Source organism: Chenopodium quinoa, unplaced genomic scaffold (genome assembly GCF_001683475.1).
Source record: "Chenopodium quinoa cultivar QQ74 unplaced genomic scaffold, ASM168347v1, whole genome shotgun sequence".
Lineage (NCBI taxonomy): Eukaryota > Viridiplantae > Streptophyta > Magnoliopsida > Caryophyllales > Amaranthaceae > Chenopodium > Chenopodium quinoa.
Window position 1 is genome coordinate 1,182,901 of NW_018744113.1, and position 11,045 is coordinate 1,193,945.

Here is an 11,045-nt window from a genome sequence, read left to right on the forward strand (position 1 = left end):
AACAGGAGTGTTGAACACATGAGATGCAAAGTGTGATGTGTAAGATTTTACAAATGTACAAGCTAAGTATGCAATTATCTAGGGGATTGTTTAGTTAGCAATGGTTGACAGGGTATGAGATACAGAGATTCTGAGAGCAATAGTTGTTACTTTGCTCCTAATCTGCACAGATGAGTTGGATATTGATGCACTTAGTGATTTAATGATCTAAATGGCTGACTCATTGAGTATAGATGACTAATCCATGCAGAAATAAAAGCACTTTAAATGACAATCATAATTAGCATATTTGTGATAAAGTAATGAGCAAAATTCACACAATAAGCAAGTTTGAACCATAGGCAGCTATTGCATCCCTGCAATAATTTAAAGAACAAAGTGCTTCATGAAAGAGGTATTAAGTTTGAACCACAGGCAATTGTTTAATCCATTCAATGGATTGAGCAAGCAAAAGAGGCATTGTTTGTAAGCCTAATTCTAAGCAGATTTAAGCTGCTCTATATGACCAACATCATCAAAAGAAGATATAACTTCAGAGTTAAAGAGACAATGGTTGTTAAATTGTTGAGTAGTGAATATGATTAAGGGTAATCAAGAATGCCTCAAATAAGAACACATCCAAAATGATAAGCTGGAGTTATCGTGGATGATGTGTTCTGATTTGAAGCTGCAGATTGGCAGGACAAGTGTTCAAGAATGAGAAACTGATTGGACTACCCACCGCAACACTCCTGCCCTGTTAAGTGCCTGAGATGGATGGAGGATTATGTGCATTGGTGTGGATTTTAGAGCTGCAGCAACATGATTAAAATCGTTCCAGTCATCCTGAGATAAAAAATCAGTGGTGTTATACCCAAGATAGCTAGTTGCATGGTATAATTTTATGTAGAATTTATGTTAAGTGTGAGTGGGAACCTTTAACTTTCTCTCAAAAATCTCAAGTGTTGTGAGCTTGAATATTTGCTCGCATACTTGGCCAAAGGCAGTGAGGCGAAATGTTCCAGTGTCATCTACAGCATCAAAGGTAAAGTTTACCCTGCATTTGTGGTATGAAATCATGGTAAGTGATATGAGGACTTGGCTAGTTGGTTGCGCAGCATAAGAATGAAAAACAAACCTTTCAGTGGAGGTGCATTTTTTGTCAGGGCAATGTGGGCAAAAGAAGGCCACATTTGCAGCAACGCCACAACGCTTTCCACAATTATCGCAGCCAATGTAAGCAATAACACTGTCTAACTGTGCATCTGGAATTGTGACTGTCAGCGTGTATATTTCTTCCTAGACAGTATTGTCAACCTAAATGGAGTTGTGTTAGTATACAAAAACAGGTAGTTAGTAGAAGGATTTGTGTGTGAATGCACTCACATTTTTGCCAATGATGTTGTCAAGTGTAGTTGGAACCGGCTCAGCACCAATAGTCATGAATTCGAGTTGCCTTGCCATGTAATCACTAATTATGTCTGGATGTGCATGGGCCCTAGTAAAATATACAAAGAAAGACATAGCTGATTAATCACAGGAGTTTAAATTAAGCTTGATTTAGGTACAATAAAGTGCGAATGTGTATCGGTGTAAATGGTTTTTAGCTATAAAGTTTTTGGATTACCAAGCTCTTAAAGCGTCAGCTTTTTCACCACTGGGGGCTGGATCAATCTTTGTGGACATGCTTGATTGCAGTGAAAAACCTGTGAAAAGTTGCATAAGCATACTTGATCGTCATATGATTTATACAGTGATAAAGGGTGAGAAAATTATACCTCTGTGGGTAGAAGGCTTCAATGAAGTTAAGCTAAACTAAGAAAGTGGTTGCCCAGTCCTTGAGGTTTTCACAGTCAGAAAGGGCTAATTGTCCCCATGCAGAGATGATCATTGGACGAGAACCAGTGCTGCAAAACAAAGTGTAAGTCAGTAAATGCAGATTTTGATTATATTGCAGGTAGCATTTTGGGGCCTTAAAAGGGTAGTATCAACCTTTCATCAACTATGCTGATATCACGTACGTCAGCTACCCTGCCTGATTTGTATTCCACTTGTTGGGGGTCTTCCATGTGGACTACTATTCCAAGCAAATCTGTCAATTAAGTAACATATAGGCACATTATTGTCAAGAGGAAGATGTGTTTTTAGTTATTATGTGTAGGTTAGATAAGGTTTTGATGATACCAAACCGGTCTGATGGTCCACTTGTCCTTGGTACATCAGCTATGGAGATGTATTCAGGCAACACAGGTCCCTCTGTTCGATCAATAGCTTGAATTTTAGTCATTCCGCCGAAGGTTAGTTCACATTCTCCTGGAAATGAACTAAATTTAGGGTTGATTGTTCGCACTGGAGCATTAGCTATCTCATACTTCTTCTTGTGTTCAATGACTTTTTGAAAGTGGTCGCATTCAGCTCCGAACAAAGTAGCTTTCACGTTGTTACCCTGTATCATGGAAATGGAGAAGTCATGTATAGGATTTGTAAGCACTTAATAACTATGAAATGATGCAGAGTAGTAAGTTTGCACCTCTTCATCTTCAAAAACCAATTTCTGAAATTTTTTCTTGTTTGGAGGAGTTCGGATAAGAGACTTTTCTTTCACTGTCACACGTAATTTGTATGCCTTGCTTACAGGTGATAGCTTGTTCAAAGGCGTGTACTCAGGTTTCATCTAAAGTATACAAAGACAATTAGTTTTGTTATTTGTGCTTAAATTAGATAACAACAAATTTGACATAAGTCTATGCATGTAAGTGACTTGTATAATATTATAATATTATAAAAATATAAAATTAGAATATTATAATTTTATAATATTATAAGCAAATTTGGCATAAGTCTATGCACAACTATAATATTATATGGTATACATGCATTTACAATTTAATATAATAAAATATAAAAAGGAATCTTTAATGAAGTGACTTGTAACTATAAATTAAGTTCAGTGCTATGCAATGCTAAGCACATAGCAGGTTTTGTATGACTTTCTAAATAGGTATAGTTATTGCATGGTTATATCCCTTAGACAAATAGGTGTTACCCAGGCATATATAAAAGGAAGGTCAGCCTTCAACATTTTCACAAACCATTTCTGTATTCCACATTCACATTTCTCCAGTCTTTTTTATTCAATTCTAGGTGAAAGTAATGGCAAGTTAGGGGAATGATAAGGTGAATCCTAGTAGTGGATATTAGCCTCCTAAACAGACTAACTATGAAGCAATGGAGGCACGGCTCACTACTTTAGAGAAAAAGGTGGAAGATTTAGAGGCTGTGGTATCTGCTCTCTACTTTGAGCCTGAAGATAAGCAGCCTAGCCCAAAGAAACAGACACCAAAAAAGGGGACCAGTAATTACAAGCCTCGGCCTACGCTTAACTTGAGTGACATTCATCACCACTCTAGCCCTTCATATTCTCCTGGAAGTGATGCTTCCTATGGTGGTTCTTTTTAAAGGGCATTTGAAGCTGCAGCAAGGCATTCGTAACTTAAATGTAGTTGTGTTTCTAAGTAGTCAGAGACTTATGTTGTTGCTTTAGTAATAAACAATATTTTACTTCTAGTTGTGTGTACGCTGTTGTTAATTAGTAAGTTGTGCTCAGTGTTTGGTTGTGAAATGTTCTAAGTCGCCTGGTGTGGTTTAAATGAAAGCTTGAATTTCTTAATGTGGTTACTTTGTGTTCATAATATAGGCAGTTTGAGCTGATTTATATCATAATATACAGGTTCTCATATAATTTCTGATGTAATTTCTTAAAGTAACTTTCTCATCAGCCAACTGTAAGTTTTTTAAAAAATTAAAGATGTATTTGTTACTAATATAGTCAATAAGTAGCAATTAACTTATCACCAAGTCACCAATAGGTCAACCACGGACTCTACCAAAGTGCCTTTCTAGTTTCATGTCCAAGTAACCTACTTTAAAAAAGACATGTCTTCACTGTCATATATTATACTTGAACATGGTCCTTTCAACTCATGGGCAACAAATATAAGGGCATAAGTAAAAATAATTGTGTACATGTGGCTTAATCACTGGCAAGATGAAAGTAAGTTTAAAAGGATGAGAATCTTCTATGTAAAGGACTGTATGTAAAATAGCTACATGGGTTGGCTGAATGCAAAGCAAGAAAAAATACAGCTAATAAAAACATGTGTACAGATGTAATCCAGCTTAACAGAAGGCCACATGGAAAGCAACACATATAACTTAATTGAATGCCAGTAAATAAAGGAGAAGGAATGAAGTTAATGCACAGGTAGATGTTAAGTGCAGCAAAGCATCATTAAAGTGTTTATCTTCTTCAAGTGGTGTTGCAGGCAGAAATTGGTAGCACACGGGAACAGCAGAGCAAATCAGAAGAGAATGGAAGGAGAGTAAATGCTCTCAGAACTATAAGAATCTTAAATAGCAAATAGCCTATTGACAAGTTAAAGCTGAATGGCCTTTATAACTTAGTGGTTATTAGGATGTCCTGATACAACATATTGTCCATCGAATAAGAAGATGTATTGAGTAATCTCTCTCAAGGAAATCTACAATGGTAATAATTATGCAAGTATAATCTGAAGTGATATTATGAGTAATAAAAGTATAGTCACTGAAACATAGTTTTGTCCAGTGGTTAATAAGCTGTTTGCGGTGAAATACACTAAGGTTACATGTGCAAGTAGATAATAGAGTAATCAGTTATTGATCTAATTTAGGTATAAAAGATTAGATGTTATGTGAATTAAAAATAGCAGAAGGTTCTTTTTGGAAATCATCATTGTGGGCCACATAGGAAACCTAGAATTTAATTATTATTTGTTGTTATTGTGATGCTTGATAGGAGCAGCAGAAAAAGAGGTGCTGCTATAATTATAGTTATCTAGGGAAAAAGTATTTATTTTTAGCTTGAGTGTGACCTGTTTGAAAGACTAAGAAAGGGTTGCACTTAAAGTAATCATGACTTGAATCACTGTATTATCTAGCAGTTAATAAGGTGATTCTGTGAAGTTAAAGCCATGTTTCTTTACTGTCTTGAGGGTAATAGAATGAAGGGGCACTATATATAACAGTGAAATAAGAAAGATAAAGAGGGTTTTGCAATAAATCAGATTTTGTTAGCCATTTTAGGTATATTGTAAAATATTGAAATTGCACTTAAAGTAATCATGACTTGAATCACTGTATTGTCTAGCAGTTAATAAGGTGATTCTGTGAAGTTAAAGACATGTTTCTTTACTGTCTTGAGGGTAATAGAATGAAGGGGCACTATATATAACAGTGAAATAAGAAAGATAAAGAGGGCTTTGCAACAAATCTGATTTTGTTAGCCATTTTAGGTATATTGTAAAATATTGAAATCAGACAGCCTTTGATCCTGATGTTTTTTCCCCCTATTTGTAATTTCATTGAAAATTTGTGCTCATTATTTATTATATCAGTTCAATATTTAGTTAGGTAACAACTATATCCAAATTATTTATTTATTCTTGATAATGTTTTTGGTTTGCACCTAATGAGCATTATATAATAGATGTGCATTGAATATCATTTTCTTGCTTAGTCAAAGCACAATTGTGAAACATTAATTGCAACAGAAAACAGAAATGTACATGTGAAGTAAACCTGTTCAAATAGTGTTGCTGCAATTTGAATAGGAACATGTAAATTAACAGGGCAAGAATGCTTGTAAAACAGTGCAAGTGATTTCAATGCTGCATATTTATATATAAAATAATGATTATAAAACAGATATTACAAAAAAATTCTCTATACCAAACTGATATTCCAAAGATGTACAACATCAGACCTGCATAATAGGATAGTAAAATAAAATTAACAGAAAGAAAAAGGAGTTTGTTTCAATGAATAAGTATAGAAGCAATCTTAGAAATACCTGCATCATATTGTATCATGTTATGCCAGATAGTCGCAAGACATCATAAGCCACAATGTTTTTCAGAACTGGTGTGCTGTGAATTTCAGTAGGCTGGGGTGTGATCACAGTCACTTTTTCCAATTTCTTAGCCCTTGACAATGCAACATACAATTGACCATGTGAGAAGCATGGTTGTGGGAGATAAACCATGACTTGGCTTAGTGTTTGTCCTTGAAATTTGTTGATAATCATTGCAAAACTGAGTTTTAGAGGAAATCGGATTCGCTCAAACTGAATCGGATATTTTGTTGATGATGGAGGCCGAAGGTTCACACGATGGATGAATACAAGCTCTCCTTTACGATGACCAATTGCTATTGAACAAACAATAACATTTCTTCTGAAATACTTGCATATGAGACGTGTGCCATTGCATAGGCCATCGGCAGGATCAATATTCCTCAGCAAGATTACTGGGTTGTTAACTTTTAGGACCAACTCGTGTGGTGTCATACCACTTGGGGCAAGATGGTTCAAGAATTCTGTTGGGTAGATTGCACAACTATATCTAGGATACTGTCAAAACTTCTATAAAGAACTGCTTCTCCTGGGAACTTGTCAATCAGAAAGTTGTTGATTGAGTCAACTGCATCATTTAATGGGGTTAGGATTGCCTTTTCTCTGAATATATCCGGTGTAAAGGCAGGATGTTGCAATTCAGGGAAAGCAGCAGCAGCTAGATAATCAATAGGTTCCTCGGCTTGTTGATAATAATTCACAATGTGAGGAGGAACTTCCACAAAAGCATTCTTAGTTACCTGAAGCTGACCATTTCCCAAACTCAGCAAAAATGATGCATATGGGGGATCTTCTTTAGCTCTAATGTTTTCAGTCAGATGTAACTTTTGTAACCAAGGCCAAATATGTGAATTAACCAGGCTTGTTGCACCAACTTCTCTTTGAGTCTTGTGAGGAACAACTGGTAAAACCTGCCTGAAATCTCCACCGAAGACTATAACTTTTCCTCCAAATGGCTGATCTGGATCACAGAGATCACGGAGTAGGAGCTCAACAGACTCAATGTTCTCCTTCCTTGCCATTGAAGCTTCATCCCAGATAATCAATGTTGTTTCTTTAATCAAAGCAGCCAAGCTGCCTTGTTTAGGAACATCACAAGCGAGCGATGTTTCTGAATCAAGTGGAATTTTAAACCGTGAATGGGTTGTCCTGCCAGAAGGTATATTTGCTGCAGCTATTCCTGATGTTGCCGCTGGAAGAACAATCTTCCCTGCCAAGCGCACTTCTACATATAGTGCATTATACAGAAAGGTCTTTCCAGTCCCTCCAGGGCCATCAACAAAGAAACAACCAGGCTTTTCTGCTTGAACGTGAGAAATAATTTTGTCAAAGGCAATTTGCTGAGCTGAATTGAGTTTATCTCTACAATCAATTGATTCTTGAGGAATAGGTGCATCCAAAGCATCAATAATATCCTTTGTTCTCTGTAGTTCTACTGGCATTTCTTCTTGTAGATGTTCAAGTTGAAAATGAGCCAATGACTTGCCCATAGACTCTAAGTGTTTCTCAACTGACTGTATTGTTAGCAGCAAAACCTGGCTTACATTTTGTGGAAAGGTATGCCTAAAGTCATTAGATAACTCATTTTAGAAGTGATGTCATAGTGTACGTGGATTGCTCGGAGCGCAGAAAACCAACACAGCTGCAAATAGTCGACGTAAGGCTCCTGGCGTATGAATTTCTGCAGCTTCAGACAAACAGGAATAAACAACATTGTCTTCTTCAAAGAGCCCTCTTTTAATAGCTGCTTCATGAAAAGTGGCACATAGCACTCCATTCACAGTCCGGAGGTCAGGAAACGATTTAGGACTGCGTACATTGCTAAGAAGCAGCCGCAAAAAGAAGCGTTCTCCTTCTGCAGGTGTAAAACATGCCAGCCGACCTATGACCAGTTTCTTGTTTTGTCTCTGAAACCATGCCTTTGCAGTGGAATCCCACTTGTAATGTTCAATGAATTCACTATAGAGATATCCTGTACCTTGAGGTGAGGCTGTATTTGCTTTGAAGAATTCTGTTAGTTGAGTTCTGGATCTTCGTTCATTTAACACTGCAGAATCAAGTTGATCATGACTCCTTATCTGAACTATTTGCATGTTTTCCAAGTGCACTGCAAGGTGCTGCACAGGGGGGTGCATCTCAAATAAGTCAAAGCCGAAAATCCTCCAAGCTGCCTCACATGGTGAAACCCATCGACCAGACTGGAACCTTTGAATTTCATCAACGGCCTGATTTTCTTCACCACCAACATTAAAAGATACTCTGTCATGCCCTTTGTAAACATATTTGTATAAGTACTTAATACCCTGAATAGATGAACATACTTCTACATTGAGATGACAGTCAAACAACGCGGAAAGGTATGGATTGTATGGAATAACCCAACGATTATCAAGGTTTGAACCTCGAATTCGGACACTTTCTCCTGTATCTCGTCTCTTGTACACTGGATATCCATCATCATGGTTTGTTGTTTCTTCTAAGCATTGTTTTGGGTAGCTTTGGGGTACTATTATTTTTCGTAGATCTGGGGAGCTGTGGGGTGGTAGCTCAGCAGAGACAAAACGGTCAAAATCAGAAGATGTTTTCAATTTGTAATCAGGCTTCAGGATAATAAGGAAATGTGCATGAGGAAGACCTCTTTTTTGAAATTCAATGACATATATCATAGCAGCCACTTTCCCAAAAATATGCTTCTTCATGATTTGTTTTTTCAGACAGATTAATTTCGATCGAATATATACGGGCAACAAGATCTGGCCGGTTTTGAGCTGTTTCTCCATGAGCTAGTTCTGCCTTGATCTCTGGCCAGTTTTCATTACAAGTGATTGTGAGAAACAAATCAGGCTTGCAAAAATGTTGAACCAAAGCCATGGCCTTGAGGTATCGCCGCTTCATGTCTCGCGGACCACCAATAAAAGTGGGGGGTAAAATAACTCGTCGTCCTACATTTATGGGATTTGTTTCACCACTTTCAATGGAATCCAAAATCCCCTGATACAAATCAGCTTTGATTGTTTGTTGGTTGTGGCGAAAGTAGTCTAGGCGAGTGTTCTCAATCTTCACATACATGTCAACTATATATTGCTGCAAACATCGGCCTGCACGCAGGAGCAAATTGTTTGGGCGGCATTGCAGTTTGTAAGCATAGTACTCACGGGCAGAAATATGGCAGACTGAAGCACCACCTGCATCCGCTAAGCCTGCATTTACAGAAGCATGATTTGTGTCAACAGTAGCATAAAATGAGAAGGAAACTTTATAATGAAACTCAAGGCAGATGAAACTCACGGCTAGCTTCCTGTGCAAAGACATCTTCCTCTGTATGCACTGCTGAAGATGTAATGGGGTATGTTTCCAGCTGTCCTGTACCGCTGTCCTTGGCCAGACCCTGACCCCAGCCGCAATCACCATGCGGGAATAAGAGTGGATACTGCAAGGGATCATAGCATCCATAATTATGGTATATGAAATGAGAATCTGTTGACTTTCCTCTGACAGTGATGTATGGGCCATTGGACGCGCTTGATGAGCTGTTGTCAGGCCAAATCGCAGCCACTTCATCTGTTGTGGGTGCATTATAAACCCGCTGGTCTAATACGGTGTTTTTATTGATAGTATTTGTGTATCTTCTTGAATGTCAAGCTCTTTTAATGATCTGAAAAAGCGAGCGTAAGGATTTTGAGCAGATACCTCCATAAGTATGTCTATAATATCTTGCCTGACTTGTTTAAAGCAATCTGCTCTAGCAATTGATTCAAATTGGCCATCATAAAAATAGAGATGTAAATATCTAGGGCCTTGTTCATCAGGGATTAAATCAGGCAAGTTATGGTAAATTTGTCCATGCAATTTAAAAACATATATTCCTTTATGTATGCTGCCATCATATTTACCACCTAATGAGCTAAATGCAAATAAGTTGTTATATAATCGAATGTATTGTCTAAAGTGTGATGCATCTTCCTCATCAGATGTTAAAATTCTATATAGTTCAGGGGGGTATTCATTAGTGGCTAGTTTAACAGATCCATTCCCATAACAGAAATGAAGTGATTCATGTTCAAATTTTTTTGCATAGCAATGTGGGCAAATAGAAGGGGATTTCAGTCTCAAAGGTGTGGAAGGAAATTTTAAGCCAATACAACTGCTGGAGGTTCTGATATTCAACCAAGCATGCCAAGAAAATTTATCAGCATGGTACATAGCAAAAAATAAGCAAATAAAAAAGTAAAATACGCATAGGAAAACTTACTGGACTTTTTAATTGTAGCTTGCTTGACCACCTTCTTTTGAGAAACTGCAGTAGTTTTCTCTATCATATGAAAATTACATGTTAAGTTATAACAGAACTAAACATTTATGGTTAAATTGGTCTAATGTAATCAGGTATGACATAAAATTCACTTAATCTGTCTCATATAATTGAGTAAGTTTTTTTTTAATGCTTCTATAAAAGCTGTGGTGGGAAAGGGAGCATTTATTCATCTATAACACATTACACACTGTGTATTACCTATAGTATATTAGGCCTACTTAGCTGAACTGCATACTGGTGCATCTTTTTTTTATATATATATGAAAGGTTTTTACATCCATTTCTATCTGAGTTCACAATTGATCATGGTAGAAAATCAAAACATGTTTTCTAACCATTTTTCTATGTCTCAAAAACGTAACATGCAGTCCAAGCTGGAGCATCTTCAACTTAGAAAGGCTAATTTACAGGGCCAATTAGCAGATGCAAGAGCAATTCATTTTGAAGTGGGAAAGAGAGTTGTGAAGATAGAGAAGGAGTTAGCTGAAGTGTTCATTGAAATTGAAGGAATGAAAACCTGTAATGAAGGGAAAAAACTAAGAAGACTAATGAAGATGTCCTTGATGATAGTGTAGCCATGATATCTGATGCTGCTAAGGATCAGGTGGCGCCTAAGCACAATGAGGATGCTGAGAAGATTGAAAGTGAAGAGGACAAAGACAATGTGATGTCAGATAAGACCTACTGGTTTTGGTGATAGGTTAAAGTGCTGTAAATGCTTAGGCTGCTAGCTAACGGCAGGTAATAGTTACATTTACTATAATTCTAAATTTCTCAAATATACCTGGCCTTTAATCTGAT

The 11,045-nt window shown here is 37.0% G+C and overlaps 4 protein-coding genes across 4 annotated transcripts; all 4 read right to left on the bottom strand.

Moving 5' to 3' along the window:
- Positions 1–313: 313 nt before the first annotated feature.
- Positions 314–5,888, bottom strand: LOC110692554 (replication protein A 70 kDa DNA-binding subunit B-like). Its single transcript, XM_021869590.1, has 14 exons — positions 5,870–5,888; positions 5,732–5,782; positions 5,599–5,687; positions 4,006–4,098; positions 2,510–2,653; positions 2,164–2,425; positions 1,972–2,071; positions 1,831–1,886; positions 1,607–1,685; positions 1,366–1,477; positions 1,118–1,278; positions 973–1,036; positions 722–825; positions 314–356 (listed from the first exon to the last, which is right to left on the bottom strand). Exons 1-14 carry the CDS (start codon positions 5,886–5,888, stop codon positions 314–316), a joined length of 1,377 nt encoding a protein of 458 aa, XP_021725282.1.
- On the bottom strand, positions 5,885–6,364 carry LOC110692555 (ATP-dependent DNA helicase PIF6-like). Its single transcript, XM_021869591.1, has one exon. The coding sequence runs from the start codon at positions 6,362–6,364 to the stop codon at positions 5,885–5,887; it is 480 nt and encodes a 159-aa protein (XP_021725283.1).
- A 20-nt stretch (positions 6,365–6,384) lies between these two features.
- On the bottom strand, positions 6,385–7,419 carry LOC110692556 (ATP-dependent DNA helicase PIF2-like). The gene has a single exon (XM_021869592.1). It carries the CDS (start codon positions 7,417–7,419, stop codon positions 6,385–6,387), a length of 1,035 nt encoding a protein of 344 aa, XP_021725284.1.
- Positions 7,420–7,527: 108 nt separating this feature from the next.
- On the bottom strand, positions 7,528–10,132 carry LOC110692557. Its single transcript, XM_021869593.1, has 4 exons — positions 9,620–10,132; positions 9,218–9,359; positions 8,671–9,129; positions 7,528–8,564 (listed from the first exon to the last, which is right to left on the bottom strand). Exons 1-4 carry the CDS (start codon positions 10,130–10,132, stop codon positions 7,528–7,530), a joined length of 2,151 nt encoding a protein of 716 aa, XP_021725285.1.
- Between the last annotated feature and the right edge of the window lie 913 nt (positions 10,133–11,045).